The 12,060-nt window shown below is 38.1% G+C and overlaps 1 protein-coding gene across 5 annotated transcripts; it reads right to left on the reverse strand.

Moving 5' to 3' along the window:
- Positions 1-6,966: 6,966 nt before the first annotated feature.
- Positions 6,967-11,088, reverse strand: LOC126810415 (uncharacterized). 5 transcript variants are annotated; one of them, XM_050535472.2, is made up of 2 exons: positions 11,034-11,088; positions 6,967-9,199 (listed from the first exon to the last, which is right to left on the reverse strand). In XM_050535472.2, the coding sequence occupies exon 2, from the start codon at positions 9,184-9,186 to the stop codon at positions 8,158-8,160; it is 1,029 nt and encodes a 342-aa protein (XP_050391429.2). In that variant the 5' UTR covers positions 9,187-9,199; positions 11,034-11,088; the 3' UTR covers positions 6,967-8,157. The 5 variants fall into 5 exon arrangements, with proteins under 5 accessions (XP_050391429.2, XP_050391427.2, XP_050391428.2 ...); XM_050535470.2 differs by having other exon boundaries at positions 10,943-11,067; XM_050535471.2 differs by lacking the exon at positions 11,034-11,088 and adding an exon at positions 10,878-11,009.
- Positions 11,089-12,060: the final 972 nt, after the last annotated feature.

Below are 12,060 nucleotides of genomic sequence, written 5' to 3' on the forward strand. Positions count from 1 at the left end.
TCTCTCTCTCTCTCTCTCCCTCTCTCTGAATTGAAGTCCGAACATGTCAAAATATAGGTTAGACACAGAGCTTTCTGTATGTGCTAATAAGTTGTATGAGCTAATAAGATGGGACTATCAGTTTTAAGGTCACACACAATCAAAATTGCACTGATTAAAGAGCTAGACATCATGCAAGAGCTATATATAAACTTGCCATTGCTTTTCTTTTTCTGGCTTCAAATGTTATATAAATTATTATTTCGACATTTTATTCACATAACAAGCCCATTATCATCTCTCTGGAACATCGAGTGGCATAGATACTGAGTGGGCTAGACAACACCGGGCAGGTCAAAATCAAGACTTCGTTTACTTGACAATCGAGAATGATCGGCAAAACACAATTTAGGGGTCATCACGTGGCTAAGTGGGTAAGACGCTGGCTCGCTAGCCTGGAGGTCGGGTGTTCGATCCCTGCATTTGCCGAGAAAGTTCATCCAGATTTTCCGGCGTGGTTTCCCCTTGTCAGTGATGCAGGAAGGAGGGCCTGACAAGGACAGCTGTCTAGTCGTTCAGATGGGACGAAAAACCGAGGTCCCGTGTACAAATTGGCGTGCACGTAAAAGATCCCTTGGCAGTTGGAATTCGATATGAGAGTAGGCCGTAGCACACTGTATGGCGTATGCCCGTCTTCATTAGCCCAGTTTAGGAGCAAAACAGTAGGACGTTAAACCCCATTTAATTTCATTTCATTTCACACAATTTAGGTTATTTTTGTTCAAAACAACAAACATTGATAACCTCGCCCAGAATAAAGTAAATTGACTGAAATTTTCATTATTTTCATTTTTCGTTATCTACTTTTGATCTATTATAGCAAGAACAGCCAACTCTTTATCTAAATCTTACATAATGTATCGTTGTTTAATTTAATTGTAGTTTATTATAATGATTAAATTTCTTTTAGAAAATCACAAAATTACATTTACATTTCGAAAAACCAATTTCCAAATACATATCTCCAAATACAAATCTTGCAAACCCACTGTCAAAATACATTTCTCCAATTCATCTATCGTCAATATTATGACGACAGACGACGCTATAGTGGTGGGCTGTCAAACGGATCTATACCTATCGACAAAACTTTATAGCTTTAATACGGTTCATTTATGACGTACGTTCCTTCTTGTAACTTAAAGATACATTATGTAAGATTTAGAAAAAGAACTAGCCATTTTTGCTATAATAGTTCGAAAGTAGATGATGTAAAATGAATAATTTGAAAATTCCATTTAAATTACTCTATTGCAAGCGAAGATATTAGCCTTTGAAGGTTTGACGGACGTGTGCAATAATTTCAACCAGCGTACTGGTTGATCGAAGCTAAGTCCATATTTGATTAAATCAAAGTATCGCTGAACCATTCTAATCTATTTAATATCACAGAAATCTGATGCCATCGAGAGTTGATTAAGGCCTGGATAACATCGGAGAAATCCAATGCCATCGGAAGTTGATTATGGCCTGGATCAGTTAATTAATGCCTAAGTAATTAATAATTTAGATGCAGGACGGAGGGCCTGACAAGGACAGCTGTCTAGTCCTTCGGATGAGACGAAAAACCGAGGTCCCGTGTATACATTGGAATGCACGTAAAAGATCCCTTGGCAGTTGGAATTCGATATAAGAGTAGGCGATAGTCCCGCTGCCCGGGAAAAATTTCCCTCATCACACTGTATGGCGTATGCCCGTCTTCATTAGCCCAGCATAAGAGCATGGTTGAAGAATGTAGACTTGTCACCTTTAATTTACGTCAAACCAACCAGCGAAGATCCTTCATGTCACCAGTTCTTCTTTAATATAACAACAGCCTTACTGACAGCACTTTGGTATTTTAGGAAAATCATTAAACTATTTTCGTTCTAATTATTCTGTTTTTTCACTAAATATAGTATATAAATGGGATAATTATTTTTGTCACGTGCATATCATTGTTTTTACGATTCTAATTTAAAACTACAAATGCCGCCAAACTTTTTTTTATACCCTGTTATAGCAAACCTATTAAAATATAATCTGAGATCAAAGAATAGAATATTGTGTACAAATTTTTAGAAAGGCAGTAATAAGTGGGCGCATATGCCAGACGAGTTATAACTTTACTAAATATGGACCACAACAATATTATGATAAACTCGATCACAGGACAGCACAAACATACTAGTAAACTACCCCAGTTTAAAAATCGACAGAGAGATAAATTGGGTTCAACGTCAACGCAACACAAAGTAGGTCATTTTGGTGCAATATATTTTGAACAATTCACTTGCGCGCGCGCGCAGGTCTTTAGCAGAGTAAAACGTAGGACCCAGAGAAAACCCCCCGAGGCCAGACAAGCGCCCTACTCCATGTCACATATGGTGGGATCACTTGACTCAATGACATATACCCCCACCCCTGTCAGTAAAAAGATTCCCACATTGATCGGAGAGGTCTTTTGTGAAAATTAATATTGTTCATGGCTTCTTGCTGTTGACAAGAAAATACAATCATGGAATAGATGGAAATAGAAACCTAAAGTAGGGGAGGATGCCCCGTGCCCCGCCCGACAAAGATAAAAGAAAGGAAGCCAAATATATTTATTCCAACTCTTTGTAGCTTGATAAATGCGAATAAACGTTTCACGCATACGGATATGCTGATGTGAGGTTTTATAACATTTCTATTCGCCGAGATTAATAATCTATATTTATGCGCTGCGGATTAATGTCATCACCCATGTCCGTCCTCCCACCAGCAATTGGCTTGTTAACGCGACAGAGGCTGCAGTTTTTAACGGATTGTTTTTTTTTCTAATGTCGTATGAAGCAATTAGGGGTCATGAGAGGAAAAAACCTGACCGAGTCCCGGAGTTATCCCCCTTCTCCGAGAAATTTGTCAACACGACAGAGGCTGCATAGTTTATTTCTTTCAAATTTGGTGTGAATCATTGGGGTCGTGAGAGGATGAACCCTATCGATATCGATATTCAGCACCCCCCCCCCCCCGACATTCAGTTCGGGAGATACCCTAGCTCTTCCCTAAAAGCCTTGTTATTAATGCAACGCGGTAGATTTCTGTTTTTTAAAAACAGATTTAATTTTTTTTTATATTTTGTTTGAAGTGTTGGGGTCAAGATAGGATGAACCCTACCGATATTCAGTATTCCGCGACCATGACAAACCCAGCTGCTTTTCAGACATCTAAGATTTTCTTTTACAGAGATATATTATTTGTCCTAGCTAGCCCAAAAGCCCGTGAACACGATAGAGATTAGATTTGTGGAAGGATATTATATGTAAGTGGCATTTAGCGATCGGTAAACACATTAACAGAACACAGCTTTTATAACGATAAGAGGATACTTGTCGAAACGTCGTGCTTTTAGAATAAAACTAGTGATTGTATCCCATAAAAAACTGTGTTCTGATATTGTGGAAGGATGACCAACATCCAAGTTATAATCTGCTGTTGAGACACAGCTGCGGCGTGGGCGTATTTACACGCTTTGTGTGGCTATCTAATATAGTATATGGAAACTGGACAGCGCCTCCTAGAAATGTATTTTCTGTTTGTATAAATAAGCTGACGAGCAGCGCTATGCGATTTCTTAAAATGATACAGCAACAAGGCATGGCTATTCGGTTTTACGAACTACTAAACTAGGCTGACCACACACTGATCAGCAGTGAATATTCGCTAGGCCGCGACAATTACTTATAAGCATGACATCGATGCGACTTAATGAGCCACAAATATTAACTTTTTTCCCCCGACAAATTAAATTCTATTAGAAAAATAAATAAAGTCGTTTGACGTATTTGTAGGTAAAAATGATTTCCTATTTAGTGTAAATGGGTATTAAAATGAGTAAAAGACTCCATTCCGCCCGAACTAGTAACCTCTTATGTAAAACAATGCATGCGCCATTGAGCCAATGCTTGACGCCGCGTGATGAGACGTCACGCGTTAAAGGTAGTCATCTTTTACAGAGATATTAGAAAACTTTCGTAATCCTTTGTGAAACAGATTGGGCTGACTAGTTCGGCTGCGGCGTGGCGACAGCGGCGAACTCCGGCGCAAGATGGTGAACATGTCAACTATGGCGGGATAAAATTCATGTTATTTTGGAATGCCATAAAACACTAATTTTAAAGCGTTAAAATTAAACCAAATGTTTTGAAGTTGAATTGGAGCTTCGTAAAACCAGATGTTCATATGTCATTTATTTTTGCTCGGTAATATTATTAATAATAATTTTCTGCTTATTTTGCGGTCACTTACTGAATGTCATAGCTTATCATGTAACCGGTTTACGCCATTTGTTTATCAGTCGGGTCACTTGATTTGCATTGATACTGACTGGTGTACGCCGTGGTAGAAATAAAAACTGGCTCGCCGATCAGTGGACAAATCAAGCATATAATCTTTCGGCATCGGCTTTTGTCTCTTGTTCATATACCGTGGCAAGATTGGGTACTAAGTGACGGTCGACGCCAGGTACACGTATGCTAAATCATAATGGAACATGCTGTTGAACAACATAAATGGAATGGACATTAAATGACCCAAACCCAATCAATGACGCAATCAATGTCACCCATCTACGGTTTTCCCAGCAGGTGGAACCGAGACTGCACCATTTCCTCAGTCAAATACACCTTTCGCAAAATTTGGATTCCATTATAATAGCATGCATGCCTGGTTCGTTCGTTCGTTTCTGGGGTTTTACGTCCACTTCCACCTAAGGTGATATCGTAGACAAATACATGCCTGGGAATCTCAAGAGCTTTTATAACGAGGATGGTTCAGGGGAGCTAACTCAATCAAAGAGGATACAGACCACCAATTCTGTAGTTTCTTTATAGACTTGACCTCTCTATCTCCCCCTTCTCCTCTTTTGTGTGTCAATTGTTGTTCACCTTTTGGTCCAGAATAGAAGAGAAGGGTTTTAATTGCAGTTTTTTCCCATGTTTCAGTAAATATTGATGTCACGTTATTAACCGTTCCGCTTGATTGTATAAATGCAATGGTGTGCACTATTTCGGTATCTGTTGGTTTTGAGGGGGATTTGAGTTTAAATGCGCCACAGTTTTATTTTTTTAAAAACCCCTGAGTAATATGATGATTGTGTATATTGCCATTGTTGTGCTGTGTGTTAGTATTTGTGCAATATCTGTATGAGCGATTACTAATGCATATATATGAAAAGTATTAAAGGGAGGTATTTCCCATGGCTGTAATAAATGAGAATTATTTTCGTCTTCTCGCCGCCACCCCCACCCCTACACACACACCCCATTTACATAATGTGGACGTATTATCCTGTCACCCCCGTCTGTGTGTCGCCTACAGGGCGCAGTTCTTTACGGATTGTTTTCAAACATTGCACAGTATTCTTTATTCCCTAAGGATGATCCCTATTGTTTTTGGTGCATGCCCGACTCCCAGAGGCAGATCAACGCCCATTTTTTTTTGTATTTTGTTGTCTACAGGCCGCATTTGTTAAGGATCATCTTGAAACTTTGCATACTTATTCCATATACCCTAAGGATCATCCCTATTGATTTTTGTGCATGCCCAACCCCCAAGGTCAGAGCCACGGCCAATTTCCTCTGTGTGTGTTTGTGTGTCGCCTACAGGCCGCAATTCTTAATGGCTCGTTTTGAAAACTTTTCATAATTATTCCTTATACGCTAAGGATGACCTCCATTTTTTTTGGTGCATGCCCGACCCCTGGGACAGAGCCACTCCCAATTTTTATCTGTGTCGGTGTAGCGCCTACAGGTCGCAATATGTTACAGATCCTTTTGAAACTTTGCATACCTATTCCTTATACCCTAAGGATGATCCCTATTGTTTTTGGTTGAGCCACACCCATTTAGATCTTGTGTGTTGCCTACAGGTCACAATTTATAATGGATTGTCTTGGAACTTGGTATAGGTATTCCGTATAGCCAATGGACGCCAACGATTGATTTTGGTACATGTCCTGTACAGAGCCACGCCCAACTTGGCATATGTAATTGTTATAGCCTAACGGCGGCAGCTATTAATTTTGGTGTATGTCCCGACCCCAGGAGGACAACCACGCCCAAATTGGGAAGGCCAAAATTCGGACTGGATTATCTTGAAACTTGGTATACTATTCCTTATACCCTAATTGGTGCATGATTCTCCCCGCCCCCATCCCCACTTGGGCGGTGCCACGCCCATTTTTTGTTAATATTTTGTCTGTAAAGAATCTCAGGTTGCAATTATTAACATAATTGGATCCAATTCAGTATGATATTGGTCCATGTCCAACCTCCAGGGGCAGAGCCATGCCCAATTATTGTGTTTTTTGTCTACAGGCTGGGATTCTCAATGGATCATCCTGGAACTTTGCATATTTATTCCTAATACCGCAAAAACAGTAACTATTTATTTTGGTGCGTGCCCTGACCCCCTGGGTCACTCTCACTTTTTGTTAATATTTAGTCTGTAACTTTGCCAAAAGGCTAATTTGTATTATATTTAAATTAAGAAGAAATATATAGGCTCGTTAATCTCTTGGTTTCAATCTGATTAAAACAGTAAAATAGCAATAGATTTTTAACCATAAGATCATTTATAATAAATAATTATTTAAATCATGCCAAATCCTAGTTGTGGGGTTAATTACCTTAATGGTGTCTGTTTGTTCGTTTCATTCGTGCAAGAAGTGTGCTTGTTTTTTAGATCAGAAAAACTAAGGTACAGTAAAACTGAACATACATTATACCTACATAGATCTACCTTATGTTTTGTACATTAAGTATATAGAATGTAGGCGTAATGTATATACAAAGTATACTACAAGGTTTCAGTATGTACTAAAAGATATGATATCTTGATAATAAAACCAATGATTACTCAGACTTTTGTGGAAAAATAATTGTTAAAACGGTGAAACATACCCCATATATTTATCATGACTTTATTATACAGGTCGAGCGTCAGGACAGGACTGACTCTCTCTCTCTCAGTTATTATTTATGAAATCATTTATTTCACGATGGACACCAGGAATTAAAAATAGTTAGTTAAAATGGTAAATGTTGTTAATAATGTCAGGTAAAAACTAGAATGTAGTAAGTCAATTGTTTAAACCAATACCAATCTGATTAAAACATAGATCCTATTTCGTTTCGTTTTTTATAGTTCAAAATTTCGTTTTACTTGTCTTTACTGCACTAGAGTAGGCCATCGAAAGTATAAAAAAACGAAACGTAATATAGATTTATATTTTAATCAGATTGCTCTTGACCTCAATACAGAGTCAAACTAAGATAACAATTTGGTTCAAACCAGTAAAAGACAAACGAAACTTTATTAAAGGGACATTATGGAAGATTAGATAAAGAGCTGGCAGTTCTCACTATGATAGTTAAAAACTAGGTAATGTAAAGGGGATATGTTGAAAATTTCATTCAAATTGCTCCACTCTGAAATTCATCTTTTTTTATGTGACAAATATAGGCACAGTGGTTGTAAATTATTTGGGGGACAGTTGTTTAATCGTTCGGAAGGGACGAAAAACCGAGGACCCGTGTACACATTGGCGTGCACGCAAAAGATCCCTTATCAGTTGGATTTCAATATAAGAGTAGGCCGTAGTGCCGTTGTATGGGCACAATTTTCCTCATAGCACACTGTATGGCGTATGCCCGTCTTCATTAGCTCAGTTAGGAGCAGAACAGTATGACGTTAAACCTCATTTCATTTCATTTCAATTCCTTTAAAGAGGAATTGTAAGATTTGGATAAAGAGCTGCCCATTCTTGCTATACTATAACATCAATTAAGAATTTATAATAAAAAAAATAAATTGAAAACTACAGTCAAATTATTTTACACACAAAACTTTCATTTTTAAATTATTTAGTATCGATCGTTCATGCCTTTCCGTAGAAGTAAATTAATATAAATTCAGATTTTTAATAAATAAGAATTGCTCAATATTTGTAAGTTTTAAGGAAGGCTTATGTGGCGATTCGATGCGACTGAAGTTACTGTGTGCGATGTCCTTATATTGGCACACACTATTGTGGATTAATAAAGGTTATGGTCTATAGAATATTTCAGTATCTTTACAGGCACACTATTCCAAATTTCAATTGATGCTGAATAAATCATCAGACTGTTGGTTAAAAAGCTCGATCATATACCTATATTCTGAAAATTCCATCATCTTCTTCAGAAGCCAAGGACCATATTTGAGTTTCGATTCCTTGTCTGCAGAGCCCGAGTCTACCCCCTCACACTTGGATAAGAAAGAGTCAAGAACATATCCCACATCTGCTGCATAGTTGGGCTCAAAGAAAAATGGTACCGAAAATCGCTCTTCAGGTGGTTCAAGAACTCTGTGTCTAGTGGCTTTGAGGTTGCCATTGGTCATTTTAGACAACATGTCTCCAATGTTCATGACAAGTGAGTTAGGTCGGCTAGGAACATCCATCCATTCTCCAGACTCTAATTTGATTTGTAAACCGGGGAAGTTAAACGTTGTTAAAAGAGTAATAAATCCAGAGTCACTATGATCTGCACAACATACCGTTACATTACCATGTCGTGCTACATCTGGTGGTGGTTCCGTTCGGACTGGGTAATGAAGCAGTCTCAGTGTTGAAAGGGAATCTGGAAAAAATGTTGAATCCAACAAATCTTCTTTTAATCCACACCCAATACACAACAAATGGCACACTTCTCTTCCCGTCCTCATCATACTTGTATAAAATGATGTCATAAAAGTCTTGAAGTCATCTACACCTTCTGTTTCGGGCCATACATTTTTATCAACGAAGAAAGGGTGGATCGATACATCTGTTGCTATGTCTTGCCCTATTTCAAACCCTTCTTTATACGAGATCTCGCCTTTCTGCAATGGAAAGCACCCTCTGTAAACAGATTTTGAATCCGGATTCCAAAGTTTCCTGTAGAGTTTAAATCTGACTTCCTCCGGAAGGTCGAAGAACCATCTGCACCATTTGAGAACCTCTTCTTGGTCAAAGCCTGGAATGTTATCAATATACAGGAAACCAACAGTTTTCAGAGCATCTACCATCGTCTTAGCAACGGCTACTCGAGATTGTTGATCCCCACATTGAGATAAATCTATCACTGGAAGTTTTAAAGTCGCCATATTGTAAAATTACCTGAAACACAAAACAAAATATGAATCAGTTGAAGTTACATGTGATGTATTACTATGGTACTTGCGACGACCATATTGTATCTTGAACTAATCATTTGGTTCACACTTACTTAATGAATTGGGTGATATATAGTAGAATCTGTATGAGCAGCCACTCCTATTCAGCGACATCTCCTTGTAAGCGGTCACGATAAATTCCCCCCGTAGAAATTCTGTTGTTTTATCTCTTTATTCAACGGTCACTCCTCTAACGCGGCCAGCGGTCACTATTTTACTAATAAATTCAACAAAACATCGCCCATTCAACGGCCATTGTTGAATGATAGCATCTTGTCGTTCTTTGTAACACCCCCGCTAATCCCGTGAGTAGTAGTTAATTAACTGGACCCCCACTGATCAGGTAAAAAGAAATGTAAACATAACAATCAACCCGGGATTATCTGTTAATTAATCTTTTGTTTTATTAAACGACTAACCTGATCATTGTTTTCACGCGTAACGACACATTATTTGATACTGATTGAATAAAATAAAAGTACCGAGTTTTGTCACGATCATCTAGTATCTCTCTTAGCGCCTCCTATAATATTACATACAGAGTTACACCCCCTGTAAATAGGTGATAAAATTAGCGATGTTTTTTGTTCATGTGCTTTTTTGATAAAATAAAATGTATTCATCGACTTTTCTTCACAAAAATGGATAAATATTATCGAATGCATCACAATGGCAGACAGTAGTATCGAAGGTTGGTACAAAATGACAAGTTTACAGAAGTTATGTCCGAGATTTGAGTAAAGAATTTTCGTCCGGCGCAAGATTCAGCGACGGCCAAATTTACCGCGTCCAATGCATCTAAGCGTAATATTTAATTTATGTCGGCACAAAAAGCAACGAGATTTATTAAGAGGCCACTCCCGTTAAGTTATGTCCGAGATTTGAGTAAAGAATTTTCGTTCGGCGCAAGATTCAGCGACGGCCAAATTTACCGCTTCCAATGCATCCAAGCGTAATATTTAATTTATGTCGGCACAAAAAGCAACGAGATTTTATTAAGAGGCCACTCCCGTTAAGCGGTCAGTTGTGAAAATTCCCTTGGGTGGCTGCTTAATGCAGATTCTACTGTATTTATATATAAAGAAAACAGTGGTATTTTGGTAAAATCCTTACCATTGTCAAAATATCCATTAAATTCTACCTTGTTTATGACATGTGTTTGGTAGACCACATAAGGTAATCCCCCCCCCCCCCCCCCCCAGGACAGTAACGCCAAAGTCAGTCTATGACCTACAGAAATTAGGGGTTATAAAAGAGGGTGTTGAGCGAAATTCATCAGACCTCACCCAGATATTCCGAGCAGCTATCATCTAAGCGTTATTGAGAACGAGGAACATCGAAGCCAAACTGTTTAACAATAAAGTTGTAGAAACGAACTAACCTGTAGTTTTATTTACGATCACAACGAAAACACAACAAGGAAGTCAAATATTACTACAGTAAGAGTCTATTCGTTAAAACGCATGCATGTCTTTCTTTCAGAAAAACAAATATAGAAGAAGAATATTTGAAGTAGCGAATCCCAATATTGTGATTATCGTTCGACGAGTCCGTAAATTATATGCCCCCATTGTAGCTCACAAAGTTCAACTATTAATGAAAGCTCTTCAAATTCAACTAACTTGATTGTCTCTCAAAATGACACCATCTGTAGTGTACCTCATTTTTCTACCCGAACCGTACTCACTTTGATGTTCTGGAACCGCCTTTGGATGGGATCCTAAATAATTATATATTCATAAATATATACAATGTTATTCAACTATTACAACACTCACCATGAGTAATGAATGGGGTGTAGATTACGGTTAGTTTTATTAGGTCACTTGACAGTAATTTATGGAAACCAATCGTGGTCATTTTATACTCTCAATGGCGAGAAGTCGAGATTATGAGGTGGCCGCAATATGCTTCCAAAGTAATTGAATACACGTTTAAAGGATTATATCAGTTTATTTCTGTACACGAAATATTTCTGGTCGATTGAATTTTGTTGGGTTATGTGGCGCGGGCGAGGCGATAGCTGGGGGTTGGGAGAGAACCGACCCACTGATCAGCCCGATAAGGCCCTTTTATTGGAAAACGCAATAGAGGTTATGTAGTACTATAGGACTTCTTTCTTGTTGTGTTTGTTTCTTCGTGATCGTAACAAGACTACAGCATAAAATAGTTTTACAACTTTATTGCTAAGCTGTAATGGCTTTGCAGGTCCCTTCTTCTCAATAATAATGGCTGCTAGGAATATCTGAATGAGTTCTGATCCAACCGGCTCTACACCCTAATTTATACCCCCTAATTTCTGCAGGTCTTCGATAACCTTGACGTTAATTTCCATCCCATATATGGAATAAACCTCTTTATTTCCCACAACTAAGATTGGAGGCATTACCTTATTTTGGTAACAGCCAGAATTTATATCTTTAACATCTTTACAATCTTAAATATCCTTTCATCTTTAAATCCACATAGCGTTTATGATGAAAATTGAAGATAAATAATTGAGCACTTGTCTAGACTAGTATTGTCCGGTTTTCTACAAAACACTATCAGCAAGATATCAGTTCATTCATTACCAATTCATCATAAACGACGTAACTTCGAGACTAAAAACCGCCCACAAACTAAAATGGGCCCCTAAACTTCCTTAGTAATCCGAGCCTACCATACCCACAGGACAATTATTAAAAGAAAAGTACAGGGCAAGTTACAGTAGCTCACAAAGGAGATCCGTATGGTCATCTTCAAAAATGAATCAGGCTAAGATAGCTGAGTAATCATTTTTCGGGTAACAGGGTTTGACTGTGT

Source organism: Patella vulgata, chromosome 2 (assembly GCF_932274485.2).
Source record: "Patella vulgata chromosome 2, xgPatVulg1.2, whole genome shotgun sequence".
Classification (NCBI taxonomy): domain Eukaryota; kingdom Metazoa; phylum Mollusca; class Gastropoda; family Patellidae; genus Patella; species Patella vulgata.

What these genes read in the sequence shown, in the direction of transcription:
- LOC126810415 (XM_050535472.2), bottom strand. Translation starts at nt 9,186, where the DNA reads ATGGCGACTTTAAAACTTCCAGTGATAGATTTATCTCAATGTGGGGAT.